The sequence below is a fragment of the Candoia aspera genome, chromosome 7 (genome assembly GCF_035149785.1).
Source record: "Candoia aspera isolate rCanAsp1 chromosome 7, rCanAsp1.hap2, whole genome shotgun sequence".
In the NCBI taxonomy this organism is placed as follows: domain Eukaryota; kingdom Metazoa; phylum Chordata; class Lepidosauria; order Squamata; family Boidae; genus Candoia; species Candoia aspera.
The window spans coordinates 17,444,493-17,461,240 of NC_086159.1; the positions used below are offsets into that span (position 1 = coordinate 17,444,493).

Genomic DNA, 16,748 nt, shown 5'->3' on the forward strand with positions numbered 1-16,748 from the left:
TGTAAAACTGAATTTGTTTGCCTTCCAATTCCTATTCCTACCCCTAAATTCCAGAAAAAGAAGAGCTGGTTGGTGGTTCCTCCCCCATAATTTATTGTGATTTCTTGAATAATCCACAATTATTTGGGGCAACCCAATAAGCCATAAATCAATGTTTACAAATTACAGGGCCATACTCATACAATATACTACACCAGCATGAATTATGGTTTAATACGAACCAACTGTCTGTCTAGCCAACATCTTCCATAAAGAGAGCATACAATGTGTGTTTGGTACACAAATATAAAAATGTGGAAAAAAGTTTATTTACCTTAAATGCTACAAAACAATGTAGACAAAGCAGAAACATCACGAATGCCAGGATCAGGGTGGCAAAATTCCTCAGATCCCAGATTGATTCAACCAAAGGAATACTCCCAACCTGCCAGTCATAGCACAGCGTAATTGGGGCTAGCAGAAGCCAGGCATTGAAGGCCAGGAGGTAGGAATAAGTTAGAAACCTGCAAAAAGAGACACAAAGTTCAAAGTTCTGCATGTTTCTTCAGTGGAAGGCAGTCAGTTTAATAGGGCTATGCCAGTGTTTCTCAACACTGGCAATTTTAAGACATGTGGATTTGGACTTCAACTCTCAGAATTCCCCAGCAAGCATATAGCTATGCAATGCTTCAGATTCAACCTCCAAAAGTTGATTTAGAGCATGCACAGCATGATCCTGTGGGGGAAAAAAAAGCTGCTTTAAAATGTTGCAGAGAGGTGCTATGTCCATGGTCCTGCATGTTCCAAAGCATTTTTAGGAGACTGAATCCAAAGTGCAGCACAGCCCTCATGTTCAGGTTCCCAGCTAAAAGTATTAGCTGACTGACAGGGGGGGCTAGAGCTACCACAGGGGAGATCCCAAAGAAATAATGAGCAGTGGATACCAGAATTACAGTAAAACACGAAGCTTTACTATAATAGAAACAGTATACTTACACAGGGGACCTCTTGTCCCATTCACCACGAGACAGTGGTGGGAGAGGCAATTCATCATGAGATATGTGTACCTATGACTTCTTTAGCACCCAAGTTTATAGTTTTGGGCTCCCCTCCTCCCATCCAGCACTGGAAATGGTGCCAGAGCACAAAAATTTTGGATTCTTTTTCTTATGGACCAGCTAGGCAGATTACGTTTTATATTAAAAAAGCAATTTTATATGGCCTGGTAATATGTGCAAACTCAAGGGGGAGCAAAGGTTATGATGTTAATCCCAGCAAGATACGGGATACCACTATGGGAAACAAGGAATCAGTGAAGGCCTCCTATGTGATTAAAACTTTCAAATGTAGTTGAGACAACACAGTGCACCATATTGTGCGAACCCAGCAAGAGTCCAAGTTCTACAAATGTTCTTATGAATTCTGCATATAGACATCAAAGCATGATATCCAGAGTTTCTCTTCTTCTCATGGTTCATGAAAATTTTGAGGGGTATTAGATTTGCTCAACACTTTATATGCCTTCTCAGAAATTGTATTTAACAAAAACATGGACAATATGGATATCTATTCAATGCCTTTTAATTGTTCTGTTGTGTCTTGGTACCTCTTAAATTCCTCTCTTACCATCTGTCAACTGCTGCTAATTGACTTACTTCCCAAATTCTAAAACGTTCATCGCATGCTGTTCATAGTTGTCTGGTTCACATCTCAGCTCATCACAACAGAAAATTTCTTGGCTACTTTACTTTTTGCCAAATAATGAAAGCTCTCATTAAATTTGAACAGTTTAGAATTCATTTGCCAAACATCACAGTAGGACCAAAGCAAGCTCATATTGATTCACTGCAAGCCTGTTTGAAAACCCGTGGATTCCATCTGTGACAGCAAACTCAATCAATCTGAACTGCCTTCCCATTTTAATAATGGTGTGTCAAAAACTAAGATTGCCTACAACAAGGGGAACTAAACTTAATCAGGGTCCTAAGAATCAATACATGACGGCTTTCATTAGTGGCTCTTCAACTGCTTTGCAAAACATACTGAGGACTTGAAGTATATCTCCAGAGCTTTTGAACAAATACCCTGAAACTTGCATAGGGTTAGGGTAATATGCAAAGATACTCAAGAGCAGTTTATAAAGGAGCCACAGGAATGGAAAAAGAGGCAGCTGTTGTAACTACTTGAAAAAAAGAGGCTTTGTATGAACTCCTGTATGCTTGTACAGACCTCTTTCAAAGGATTTGCACAGCTCTGATACAGCCCATCTGTGTGTCCTCGTGCAGATTAACACAACAGTGTGATACCCACCAGTTCAGATATACCTGGATCCACACACACATGCAAAAGAAGCTGTGATGATTATCTTTTGAAAATGATTTATCTGACCAAGACAAGTATGGCAGCAATACCAAGGTAGAGAAAGCTGGGTTACCTGACAGCAGTGCCTCAACACAAACCAATTCACCCAAGATAGAGAGCCCATAAATAATAGCACCTGGTTATAATTGCAGTGCTTTATAACATTATTATAAAGTGCTTTATCAGGCACAGTTGATTTAGAGCCTGTGCAAAAGATGAAAACAGCCCTGGGAAAATAGCTCTCAGTGTTCAGTATCAAAGCAAAAAATGTTTATTCTGATTGAAAGGCAGTAATGACAGTCTTCCAGCATTTAGGTAGAGTTAACGTTCTGTTGGTTATCTAAGAAAGGAAACACATGGATCTTTCGAAGAAGACATTAATGGGTTACAAACCTAGCCATGCCATTCTTTTCTACTCTGCCCTCTTACATGACCCCTGAGAACATGTGTTTTTACTTCTCCAGAGACTATGAGTTTACTCTCCTGCCAAGATACAAAGAGCTGTTTCTCTATCTTCTAGGCCAGTGTTTCTCAACCTTAGCAAGTTTAAGATGTGTGGACTTCTCGGAGTTGAAATCCACACATGCTAAGGCTGAGAAACTCTGTTCTAGGCTGCTCTCTCAGATGGTGGTTTCTCTGCTGTAGCTTCTCCAAACACGCTAGGGTCAGGAATAAACCTTGGTGCCATTCAGGAGGCAGACCAAAGAACCCAAAGTAGTGAAGGTTTGCATTGCAATGCTGTCTGCCCCCAAAAGATGGGACATCGACTGTATTCTTGGGATTAGCATGAGCAATAGGAAAAAAAGGTTACTCTATGATCATGTTCACAGAGTGCAAATTTAAAACGCAATGGCTTAGCACAGACTTCCCTCTTCTTTCAGAGAAACTACCTAATTTAAACAAGGACCCAAGAGGACGACCATCCCTGGGCAATTTTCTGAAGCTACAGGAGTTACTTCTGTTAATGGATCTTGAGCTACTGCAAATTTAGGGCAAAGAAAGAAACTGTAAGGCAGGGAAAGGAGCAGGAAAAATCTCCAAAGATGTGTTGCTTTTTTCTAGAGATACAATTTCTAAATTCTCTTGGGTATTTTGATATACATTGTTTCCTCTTTTCAGTTTATCAGGGGGAAAGTTGTTTATCTCAGAGCTTTCTCTCTAGCTGTTTGCAGCAATCACAGCTTAACTGCCTTGCTGGCTTGCTCTGAAGAGGGGAAATAACTCTGCTTTTTACTCTCCAAATTCCATAGAGAGATGGTGGAGTACAATCCCACAAATACACAGCAAAAAGGCATACTTATTAAGCATTTATCCAAGCTCATAATGTTTATATGTCTTGTATCACTTAGCAGAGGTAGCACCTAGCTCACCTTTTCTAAACTTGGAAGATAAGCAGGGCTGACCCTGATTAGCATTTAGGTGGGAGACCACCTCAAATATTGGAGCCGTAGATTACAACTTACTAAATATTCTGCATACTCAAAAGTTTTTGAACTAGGTCTTTCCCCCACATTAAATTCTTTTGTGAATGAGTAAGCCCTCTTCCCTGATAATTTTTTCTGAGAACATTCAGGATATGCTCTTAAAACTCCATTGGTCCAAAAATATCTGGGGACCTCTGATGTGTATAGTGCATGCAGGGAATCCCCAAAACAAAGACTGATAAAGCCAATAATGTGATGTGAAGGATCACACAGTCCATTCTTGAAGGCTAAACTGAAGTTAAACAAATAGATAATCACAACTAGGACCAGGTGGCTGATAGTCACATGTAACACATTATCAAAATATACCAGTGTAATCTATAATTTCAAGGCATTCAAGATATATTTTGGAGCTGGCAGTATTCATATGAAAGTCTACAAATGTCACATTTGGGAGAATTCCTGAAATATATACACTGAGATGATTTAATGGCAATGAGTTTAAGCTCATAGGAATAATAGAACTCCTAATTTCATTTTAATAAATGCAGTTTTTGAGGGGAAAGGCAACAAGGCATATAGACTAAATTTGGTTTATATTGAAAGGAAGTGAATCCCAGATGTGTACCTTGTAAGAAGATACGGTGAGAATGAAGCTGGATTGTCCTGTTCTGAAAATGCTGGCATGGAACCTCCCATTATCCACAGGCGAAAATATATAAGTAGGATCACCTTCAGATAAGAAGAGTAAATACTGGGATTATTAGAGACAAACTCACTTGTATATGGCCAGCAAACCTAAATCTAATACTTCATTTTTATTGAACCACCCCATGGCATCATCAGCGTCAGGCGATAAACTATCATTCCAAACTGGAATGGTGATTCTTTATTATTTGCAAAATACAAAAATGGGGCGGGGGGGAGAAGGGAATAATTTGCAGGTATGTTCATAAACTGTCAAATAGTCTTACATATATGTTCCTGTCATATCATACAATATTTTTTAAAATTTAAGTCAGTTTGACTAATTTTATATTTTAAAAAATGAAAAATTAATCATAACAGCATAGTATGAGACAGACCCAATTTGTGAATAGACCTCCAGCTGAGATTCCAGAGACAGGGTTTTTGTTCACAAACAAAAAGGGAGGAAAATTCTTCAGATTACTCTATTGTTCCTGAAAAAATACTATCTTTCTATCCTTGCAGGATGGAATTTGTCACAATTGCAAGAACTTGCAATACGTCTTTCTTTTGTCTCTTGTTAATTTTCAACCAGTGGACACATAAGCATGAACACCCCCAAAAGTTTTCCAGAAGAAAAGTTGTGAGGAAAATTTTGGCCCAAATTGAATCCCTTGGACACAATCCCACTTCATAGGAACTTGAAGCACCACAATGCCACAATTATGTGAATTCCTCAATTTCTCCCCAAAAAGACATACAGATATCCAACGTATATAACAAAAACATTTTTGTTGAATTATCATAGTTTCAGATCTATGGAATGAGATTTTAGAAGCCCAAATAGTTTTCTACCAGTGTTGATGTGACAGGTTCTCCCATCTCTTTTTCCATGACATTCTATATTCTTGTATATTTGATTTAGTACACAGCATACTCTAATAATATTAGGACTGCAGGCTCCCATCTTTTCACTGGAGGTATTGCCAGTCTACAACTTTGGGCGAATATTTTCTAGGGCTACGCAGAGATCTAAATACGAAAGACAAACTGGGATTCAAAGTATCCACTGGTGTGCATGTATCACCTATAGGGAGACTCAGTGTGGTGCAGTGGTTAAAGTGCTGAACAAGGAGTGGAGAGACCCAGTTCTGTTGCAACCAAACTATGAAACTAAGTGACTTTGGGTTAGTCGTTCTCTCTCAGCCCAGCCTACCTCACAGCTTTGTGTGCCGGGGCAGTGTGGGGGCAGGATAGGAGGAGGGAATACTAAGTATGCTGCTTTGAGCTCCTGTACAGAAGGTAGGATATAATCAAATAAGGACAATACATAGAATGCATCTTATCTTGCAACTTTTCTTGGGTTCTCACAATGTGCAATCTCAGGAAAATGTTTAATTGATTTAAGGCACTACTTTAAATATGCAGCACAAAAGCTTCAAGTCACATTTTGATCTTTGAATATCGATCTTAAAACAGCCTTAATATTTCTGCTAGAGCATTTCAAATAGCCAAAAAAAAAAACCCCAACCCAACCCAAACCACCACCTCCTCCTCCTCCTCCTCCTCCTCCTAATTGCTCCAAAGCAGAAGTTTCACATTCCATCCCTGTTCTCCACTTGGATTCCCCTATATTGTTAATTTATCTTGATCATAAGGGTCAAAGTTGGCATGTTATTGCATTCTTCTCCAGTGGCTAATATAGAAGGAAGAAGAATTTTATATTTTCCTAACATAAAGGGACTCTAGATCTCTCCAATTTATAAGAAGTGTCAGAAACGCCCAGGAAAGTTTCCAGCAGACAAATCTTGCTAGCCATTGACTCAAAACAGAAAATGTATTTCATGATATAAATTCAAACCTGGAAAATTCAAGCCACCTTCTCTAACTGGTAAGTGAAACTTCCTGAATGAAAAAAAGAGAAGAATTTCCCTCCAAAGGCCACCGAAAGAATGCATTAAATTTCTGAAAAATAGTTCAGGAATTTATAGAAGGGTACCAGTAATCCATGATACAAATTACACACAGCAAAATACTATTTAAAAAATAAAATTTTTACTACAAATAGTAAAAGTTTGCAGCTCATCAGTCCAAATCTACTATTATTTTGACAGCAATTTAATCAGCTTAACTATATCTCTAGGTATTCTCAATTCCAGAAAAGTTACTGCCTCCAGCCAGCATCAAAGCTGTCCGAAGAAAACTGGTTTTGACTTTTTCAAGTTTGAACTGAGAGCCATTAATTTCATACCTAGAAAAGGTACCAAAACCATTGATCAATTTAATTAATTTTGCTAGCAAAGATTTAGATGTATCACTCAACATGTAACCTGTGATTAATCCCTCTCAAGCTAAATTTATTTATAAGATTTCTATCCTACCTTTTCTCCAGGAGCTTACACAGGATCTCCCTTCATTTTATCACCATAAGAACCCTGTCAGAAATGTGGGCTGAGGGAGAGTGACTGGCTCAAAGCCATCCAGTGAGTTTCCACAGCTGAGGGAGGATTTGAACCTGGTCTCCCCAGGCTGAGTCCAGTACCTTACCACTGCAACACACTGGCTCTCCAGCTAATCCCACACTCTGCCTTATTATACATTAATGATTGTAAACACAAATCAAATCATAAAGAAGAAGATAGACTACCTTGTTGTAGATGGCCCTCCATTAAAGAGTTCTTAGATGAACAGTAAGTCTTAATGTTCATCCCTAAGAATGATCCTAATTCTTAGTGACCAGGATGGCCAAGGTAAGCTGACACAGAGTTGGCTAAACTATGCCACATCCAATCCCAGCCATTTCAACATTCAAAGAATTAGGAAACTGTGTTTTGGAAGAAGATGGTAGGAGTTACATCTTCCATTGGACTCAAATTATTGGGTGTATTATTGAATTTGTCTTTCCAATCTAGGCTGGAGCAGGGTTTGGATGTAATAAAATTCAGCTTTTCCCTTGCTCAGCCCTTGCTGCATCCCATTTCAGTTCCTCTGCCTGCCAACTGTTCTTGATCTACAGCAGTTTCTCAACCTTGGCAACTTTAAGATGTGTGGACTTCAACTCCCAGAATCCCCTGGTCAGCATGGCTGGCTGGGGAATTCTGGGAATTGAAGTCCACACATCTTAAAGTTGCCAAGGTTGAGAAGCACTGACCTACAGAATATATGTAGTTTGCTGGCACAGCTTTCTGGTCAGCTAGCAAAAGAAACTTCTGCCCAGGCTTCTGTTGGCCAAAAAAGATTTGTGATGCTGAAAGTGACTTCTTCTTCATCCTAACTTGTTCTAATCAGCACCTCTTTGAGTTATGACTGCACTGCTGGATTAGTTTATTCTTCAGACTCAGTTACTAATAGAATATAATTCACCCAAAGACATTAAAGAGAGTAAGACTATGATTTACAGCAATACTTACATAGGTAAGTACCAAGGCAGCCCTCTTTAAAAAAGGTCTTGTGGAGTATAAGAACTTCTGCTTGTTACTTGTGGTCAGGTAACTAAAATATAGGAAGAGAGAAAGAAGATGCTGATGTTTATAAACTTCAGTATTGGTAGACTTCAGTATTTTGCTAATTTTTTGATACAGTAGTCTTTCTACCAACAGATGGAAGGTAATCACAATATAAAATAATGGGTTTCAGGCTAATATAAAGGAACATACATAAGTAAAAGAAAAAGTAGATTTATTATCATAGCTACCAAGTAAGACAGTTCTCAAAGTGGGAAGAAATCAAACAGCAGTGAGTATCAGCCAGGCGCTAAGGTATTTTGTTTCTCACCTCTCTTAAGCATTCATGGTGTATCTCAGAAAATCTGAATCTTTAAGCAGAACCTCCACTCATATAGGTAATATCTATAGATCAACTGTGTGTATCATGTGGGCTAGATTTCGAGTTTTCACTCAATAATTGAAGGAGAACTGTTTTTTCAGAAGGGCCTCTCCCACCAGCATAATAACACCTTCTGTTTTTGGAGTGAAAGTTTAGAATAAAAAAAAATATGTCTCTAGTTCCTACCCAATAGTAAGTCCTGTCTGCTACTTGAATGGGTTGCTCACCATATATATTGCTTAGTTCTTGGGTACTTGACATCTATCACATTTGCCCAACTAGTCAAGTGTTTAAGCAGAACTATGATCCAGAAACTCCAAAAACAGAAAAGAAAGGGTTGGCTTATAACTTTTCGTAGAAGAAAAGCAAAATGTCCAAAGTAATATGTTGATCAATATTTTAGAGTAGACTGCAGACAACCTTAACAACCCTCAAAAAACCCTCTCCATGCCAACGAAGCAAGAGACAAGAAACTTTATAAAAAATAAAACAAGCATAAAAAATGTGTGAAAGTTTTGTTCCAGAAAGTGCATGATCTATTTGAAATAATATTTCAAATATAATGTCAAGAAAATTAATAAAATGAGCCACATACAACAAAAACCACAAATTTATCTCTCTTGTAAGTTGACTGATTACTTGGTTATGTGCCACCAACTAATTTTCGACTCCTAGTGATCTATCCCTAATCTGGTCTTTCAGGTCTTCCAACGGTGCGCTCACCACCACTGTAACTGAGTCTATCCACCTTGCTGCTGGTCATCCTCTTCTCTTTTCTTCCACCTTTTCCAGCATTAGAGCCTTCTCCAGAGAACTGGGTCTTCATATAACATGTCTGAAGTAGGATAATTTGAGTCTGGTCATTTCTGCCTTGAGTGAGAACTCTGGGTTGATCTGTTCAATGATGCATTTGTGTCCTGTCCCAGGCCAAGCACACACAAGCACACAGAGAGGTGGTTGCAAACTTTACTGATAAGTTTTGTGAAGTAAATAAACAAAGGAAATGTAAGTGCGAACGCGCATACACAGTATAGAAACAAGTCCCCAAATGTTCAGCAAGCTTGCCTTAAAAGAGTTCCAATCCAAAACAGCAGGCACAAGAGTAGTCAATGGAAGTCCAAGGGTCCAAACATTGTAGAAGGTTCGTCAACCAGTTCAGGTCCAGAGTCAAAGTCACGAGGTTTCAAGTCAGGAGTCAAGGCAGAAAGAATCTGGGTAAATGAATGGTTGTTGCCAATGGAGAAGCTTGAGCTCACTGCTCTTCTTAAATAGAAGCAACCCCAGTGTTGTTCATTTGGAAGGGCAAGGTACCTTTCTTGCGAAGATCCTTGCAGAGCATCTTTGCTCTGCTCTCCTCTCTACACAGCAAGCCCTTGCACTGGGAGGGGTGGCAGCTCAGACTCCTCATCTTCCGAGACTGGTGGCAGCTGTGTCTCCTGGTTACCGCACAGCCCCACCTCCTCTGCCTGCAGCAACTCAGGCAGCGGTTCATCCGGCAACACTGGAACTGGCTGCTCATTGTCAGTTTCCTCCTCTGGGTTTGAGCTCACCATGACAATTTGTTGGTTTTCTTGGCTGTCGACCGTAATCGACCAAAGTTCAAAAGCGACAATACTCTTCCTATCCTGCTTCTTCAAAGTCCAACTTTTGCTTCCATAGAGTATCACAGGGATTATCATGGCTTGCACAATTCTGATCTTTGTTGTTGAACTGAAGAAGAAACCTGAAAATTATGTGTATGCAAGACTGTATCAAGAGCTGAGATGTTCCAGGTCAAGTTATGAATGGATAGAGAATTCTTTGAGAACATTTCTCTGATAAAATTCTTGCATTCCCTATGGTCACAGAATGGTCATGGAAGAGAACATCTTGGTCCAATCAATGACTACCAGACACTGATGAATGCTCATGAAATGACGAATGTGGTAACCCAGCAATCAAACTGAAGCAATCCAGCATTATGTATAAAAGAGTGCTGGAAAGAAGAAAAAGTCAAAATCCCATCTTCCACTCCATCAAGGTTAATCCCAAACAGCACTCTAGGGGGACTTCCTGTACCATTTTGTCATCCGGCCAGCCCAAGAAAGGGTCTCTGGTATATGGAAGATTTGAGTGACAGACAGATAAAGGGAAAGAATGTGATATGCTTAAGTTGCTAAAATAAAGCTTTCAAAATTTACTGGTAGTCTCCTGGAATTATTGGGTACTATACCCTGAGTTTCTTCTCATGCTGGACAAGATTCCTGTTTCTATAAAAACACTCAGATCCCTTACAATAAATCAATATTTAAGCATTATATTACATGTTTGTATTTGATCTTGGTATCTTTGTTAAGTGCCTGAGTAGACTAAAAACTGTCTTATCTTACAAAATCCAAACATCTGTTTTTGTCAGACAGTCAATACCTCCCATTTTAAGATGATTTCTAATGAGTCTTACTATTTTGGTGCAAAGTTACCAGAGGAATCAATCTGAGCAGACCCTCCTCCACCACCTCTTCTTTGTGTGCTTTTTAAATGGCCCCACAAAATAAAGTGTTTTCTGTAAAGCCTTATAAATTTTTATGACTTCAGCACTCAACTTACAAGAACTAATTCCAGCAAGGGCTACTCTATCCTATCAGTTTTGCGAGTGGAAGAGGAACAAAGGTGAATGAGAGATATTGCGAAATGTTCTGCCCAGTCAACGATATCATTTATCCCAGCTGAGAATGTACAATGAAATGCTATCTGCTGTTTCAGTCAATCTTGTCCTCTCCTCAAGCACCAGGTAGCTCCTTAAGTTCTCTGCAGACATGAGGGAGGAGTACAGCCTTGCCTTCTCTGCCCTAAAGGATAGCTTACTATTGACCCGAGTAATATTCCTCTTCTAATTATATACAATCTACAAATACTTTGGAGTTTCCTGAAATCCAGCCTAGTGTCCTGGTTACTTTCCATGGCATATCTCTTATGTCAAGCTCGCTATCTCCTTCAAAAAGACAAGTATCTTCTATGAACCAGGCACTCCAAGCAGAGATCAAGTGTGGGAGATTATCACCTCTCTAAAGAGGAAATCACATCAGGCCTTCACAAAATGGGGCATTCCCATGGAAACCCAGAGTCGTAAGATTTAGCAAGTCAATGCCTGGCAGGATCCACATCAGCGGTGCAGCTTTCTTAGTTCCATCTCCTCAGTAGCAACCAAAGGTCTTTTGAAAATCCTTCTGCTCCACAGAGGGATGATTTTTCGAGGGAGGAATGCAGTCTACAGAAAAGGAGGTTTGTCTTTCCTCCCCAGCAGCAGAGTTTCAGAAATGCAGCAACTGAGCTTGTTAAAAATCTCCACTGGGGCCAATGGAAGCTTGGTAATAAAGTAATTGTGTGTGGGATGGAGAGTCAGACTGGAAGCTATGGAGCAGATAATGAGGGCTGGGGAAGTATTTCCCCTTATATCTTACTCTGAGTCTTTTTCATAGAAAAAAGTAGTGTGTAGCACAGGCCTTTGTGATTGGCAGGCAAGATACAGCATCTGTGTCAGGCAGATTTAGTGCTATATACACAAAGAATCCTGATCTCCTTGTATTTTACCTGGTCAGCCTAGCAGTATTTTTGGTTTTCCTTCTGACATTAGGTCTATAGTACAATACTTGACAGCCTGAGTCCCCAGTCTGCTCCCCATATTTCAGCATCTCTAATTCAGGACTAATTCATAGATAGGTATTACAAAAATATTTCACTGGTCATCATAACAACATGGTAAATACTTCCATAATGCAATGTTCATTAAGGAATATTAAAAAAAAAACTAAAAAGAAGGAATTTCAAAAGAACTAAAAAGGGAAAGGAACTCACTTCTACTTCTATGAGCTTGGATTAGCAGCTCCTTTCCTTTTCTAAAAGCCCTATCATAAATTACCCCTTATCAGAAACACCAAGAAATGCTTAATAAACCAACAACTTCTCTGATACACTTGGTATTTTTATATTGACATAGACACACAGACACACAAGGAGATTTCAGATGGGGATATATATGAAGATGTGGTAAGTTTTCCCCAAAAGATTATCCCAAGGTAATGGGATGGTGCCTTGGACTAATGCGATTCGACCGTGCCATGAACAACGACGTCTGACTGGGGGTCGCGCCAATCATGGCAAAACTGCGGGAAGGAAGGCTTAGATAGTATGGACACGCCGTACGCGGCAAAGAAGACTCGGTGGTGAGAACAACCATGTGTCTGGACCCTGGCGGCCGGTGACCCCGTGGTAGACCCAAGAAACGGTGGATGGACCGCATTAAGGAGGACATGGAATGTGTGAACATCACCCCTGAAGATGCCTTGTATTGAGTCAAATGGAGATGGATATGCCAACAAGCGGACCCTGCCATAGCATGGGAATAACACTAGGAAGAAGAATGGTGGTGATGATGATTGCGCCATGACTATTTTATTACTGAAGACACCTGGGGAGGTAGCCAAATAAAATTCAAGACCGCAAGTCTCTGGTATGGATAGAATTGTGTGAATCAATTCCTCAGACAACAAGGCAGTATACCTTTGTTAGGATGAAAAGTGAGAGGCCTATTCATATAAAGAAAGAGGGGTCATCCAAATCATTCCCCAAATATTACCCAGTCAGGTAATATACTCTGGACTTAATGGTCTTGCTACTTATGGGGGATTTTAGAGAACAAAGTACATTATTTCACAAGTTTCAAAAAGCAGTAAACTGGCCCAGCTACATCTTGAGTTCATTCTTTCATGCAGACCCTGGACTCTTACTCCAAATTCCCGCCTGTCTTGGTCTTTATAAACCAGAATGCACGAACATGGTGACTACAGAAAGTTTGTAAAGAAGCCCAAGAAGAGAGAAGGATCAAGGCTTAACAGTGGTTAAACTAAACGGTCAGCAGCACATTGGGGTGGAAGCCACCACAACCTTGAACTCCAGCACAAGGACCATGGAAACAGGAGCAAGAATCCAGTCTCTATGTACAACTAACCTAGCTGATCAAAAGACAAAAAAATAAAACTGAGTTTTTCTTTTTCAAAATGTTTCATGGGGTAAAAGACAGGGTGTTTTATTATCTATTAGGGAACAAGGCCACAAAGTAAGTGCTACATTAAGATCAGAAAGCCATGAAAAACAATACAGGCAATCAACATTCTGGATGAATCCTCGAGGCCTTGGGAACAATGAGACGGTTGAGAGATATCAATTCTCTTTTTATCTAATACTGAGAGAAAGGAACAGGGGTATCACAACACTGAACACTCGAATTTATATGTAAGTTTGGAGACATAAAGGTACAGAATTTGATATGGTAGATGGGACTCTGAACTTTCAGCAAGGACTGCTAAGAGGGAGAGAGAGATCTTAAAATGTCACCAAATCAGCAGGATGGAGAACAGCACTGGTAATGGTGCTTAGATACATGGTTCTAATCACAGTTTATTGAATAAACTATAATTAGCTAGGCTTGCACAACACATCAAGCCATAAACCATGGCATATGGAATACAGCAAGCCAAAAACAATAGTCTGATGTGTGAACCTAGCCAGGATGACATTGTGAGAGTCTGCAAAACAACCTAGGTCTGATTTTCACAATTAGGCTGATTCTTCACTGTGAGATTTGAGAATTTTCACAGGAGTATTAATTTAATTTGATTTCATGGGTTTTGTGGGTGAAAAAGATCATTTTGCCACTTCGAGCTCAAAGAAAAATAGTGTGAATATTTTTAATAAGTTATCTTGAGCAAGTTAATTTTCAGGAGCAATATGGAAAAGTGTTTCTGATTTGCATTTTAATATAAAATAATACTATTTCTACTCTCTAGACTAATATGCAAAGCCTGATGTAATTATCCTTCCATTTTTTCATTTGTCCACATTCTGGCATGCCCATGAAATATTTACATAAGGAAAAATAGTGTATAACATTATGTGTTTGCAAGGAATGAAACCTTGAAAAAAGGGTAAGATCTGAATTCATATATCCCTGCTTTTCAGCAGTCAAAAACATGCATCCACTGCACAGCTTGATGCGTTGACTCTAAATTCTACTATTATGAGAAAGAAAGAAAGAAAGAAAGAAAGAAAGAAAGAAAGAAAGAAAGAAAGAAAGAAACTCTTAATTGCCATTAAAAATTATATAAAAGTCTCACATAACACTCTCTTACCTGGGAGTAAATCCCATTAAACTTAATGAGCCTTATTTATGAATTATATGATGCTATAACTCTAAGCTAAAAAGCCCCAAGTGGGCTTGCCTTTCCTCATAATGAAATTCCAGTTATTTATAGCTACTTGTGTACGGTCTTTCATACAAATCTATCCCAGAGTGGTTAACAATAAAAAATGTTCCATAAATGAATTCATAATGAAATATACCATGTACGCACACATAAATGGCTTGGAAAACATTGCACAATTGATTTAAGTGGATCTGAGCAGGAAAAAAAAATCTTCCCGTTGTTATTAAAAAATGATGTTAAGATACCATTACTTTCCACCTTGTTTGTTACCTCTGCTCAACTGTGAGGAGATATGTGGGCAGCAGTCTGTTTTATTTTACCCCCACACACTGGCTGAGTTCACAAATCATGCTAAGACTGCTCATATTACCTATGCTTTATTGAATAAACCAAAATTGGCTGGGTTTGCAGAACAAGTTACGTCATAAATCATAATTTACAAGCCACAGTGGCTTGGGTCACACAACACTTAAATCCAAACCAAACAAACTAAATTATGGTTCATGTGTCTGTAAATCAGGCCATTCTATGTAGTTTGTGATTTATAAGCAGAACCCAAAGACTCCAGCTAGATTAGCCCAATACTAAGAAGCAGTCCAAGTGAATTCAAGATGGCTAAACAACACTGTTCTTGGGGCTTAGCAAGATGTATGAAGCCACCTGTTAGAGTTAAATGATATGTGCAAAGCAGACCATTATGACTTGTTCAATGCACCATGATCAATCTGGGATTAGCAATGTATGTGAAGTAGGCCTTGGTGTCATATTCAACCACAGTGAATTAATGTGCACTGTTCTCTAAAGGAGAAATCCATTTCTACTCCTGTCGTTTATCCTGGACTAGGAAAATCCTACCGTAGACTTACATTAAAAGCCTTACAAGAGATTGTTATACAGATGGCTCCGGTTATCTGCAGCTCTGTTACCAGCAGTTTTACATATCCACGATTGGGAAATAAAGATCATGCCTCATTATCCACAGTAAAGTTTTTTTTGTTTAGATATGTCCAGATTTTGGTGCATGTTACTCTTTAGAGGACTTTTGGAGAGTTGTTGTGTATTTTATCATGTACAAAATGGCAGGTGGAATTTTTCCAAGGTCATGTAATCCACATTTTTGTTACCTGCCATTGTTAGCTGCAAAGAACCCCAGGAATAATGATGAGCACCTGTATATCCTTCTTAAATGTCCAGCATCTGCATGAATCTGAATTCAATCTTTTAAGTTTCAAGATGTCAGCCTCTTGGTATCTATTTAAAACTGAAAGTAATTCCTTTTTCAAGCACAAATTTCATGGAATCTCTTTAGCAAGATTAAGAAGAAAGGGTTACGGTTACAAGAATTACAGCAGTTGAACTATTTCCTATCTACAATCAGCATTTCACAACATACTGTACATTATGGCAAAATTGTCTTGTTTTCTTTTGTTACTGAATTTCTGTAAATCGGCAACTGGCAGGTAATGAAGGCGCTTTCGGGGGCTATTTATGAGACCATCTCTTGAATCATTATCAGTCTGGGAATGAACCAGAAAAGAGACAATACAGTACTAAGCTGTATTTCTTTTATGGGAACCCAAGGATATGCAGATTGAAATATCTGAATAACAACTGTTAGAATGTTAAGAAATAGCAATTACTTTTGCTTTTGTTAATACAGAAAAAAAATTCTGGACATACAGAAACACTTGTAAGACTTACTTACAATGCTACTTTAACAATGCTCCAATTTTCCATAGGTTTACATCAAGGGTGTTCATGATTCCTGAACATTGTGCCTTGGCTGCCAAACCTATCCAGTGATGACATTTTACTGGAATTGCAAGTTATTCTAGATTTTCTCCTCCTCTATTTCCCCACAAAATGTGCAATAAAAAATCCAAATTGGGATCTATGAGCTAAATAGGGAATATATGAAATCTTTCTCAATTACTCCAAATGGAAGGATATTTTCTTGTCTATACTGATAGTTTTTAGTACAGCACAGCAATTATTGAGGAATGGCAAGAACTTGGGAGCAATGGATTGCAACTTTCTTCTACACTGCAGAGATTTAGGCTGGGTTTATATAATTCTGAACACCCAGAGGGCACCAGGTTGCCCCGCACACATATTTGTAAATACCATGTCTTATTTAAACCACACACTCTTCCTTACCCATGACAAACAAAACTTGGGGTGCAGTGTGTTCTTCCTACACACAAAGAAGGGCACCCATCCTAGCATGCCA

At 39.0% G+C, this 16,748-nt stretch overlaps 1 protein-coding gene across 2 annotated transcripts in view; it reads right to left on the bottom strand.

Moving 5' to 3' along the window:
* TMTC1 (transmembrane O-mannosyltransferase targeting cadherins 1) overlaps positions 1-16,748 on the bottom strand; it is a 125,561-nt gene that overhangs the window by 69,409 nt on the left and 39,404 nt on the right. For both annotated transcript variants that reach the window (XM_063308520.1, XM_063308519.1), the window contains exons 6-8: positions 7,862-7,943; positions 4,393-4,496; positions 314-503 (exon numbers count right to left, since the gene is read on the bottom strand). In XM_063308520.1, the coding sequence (XP_063164590.1) occupies positions 314-503; positions 4,393-4,496; positions 7,862-7,943 (376 nt within the window). The remainder of the gene's footprint in view (positions 1-313; positions 504-4,392; positions 4,497-7,861; positions 7,944-16,748) is intronic.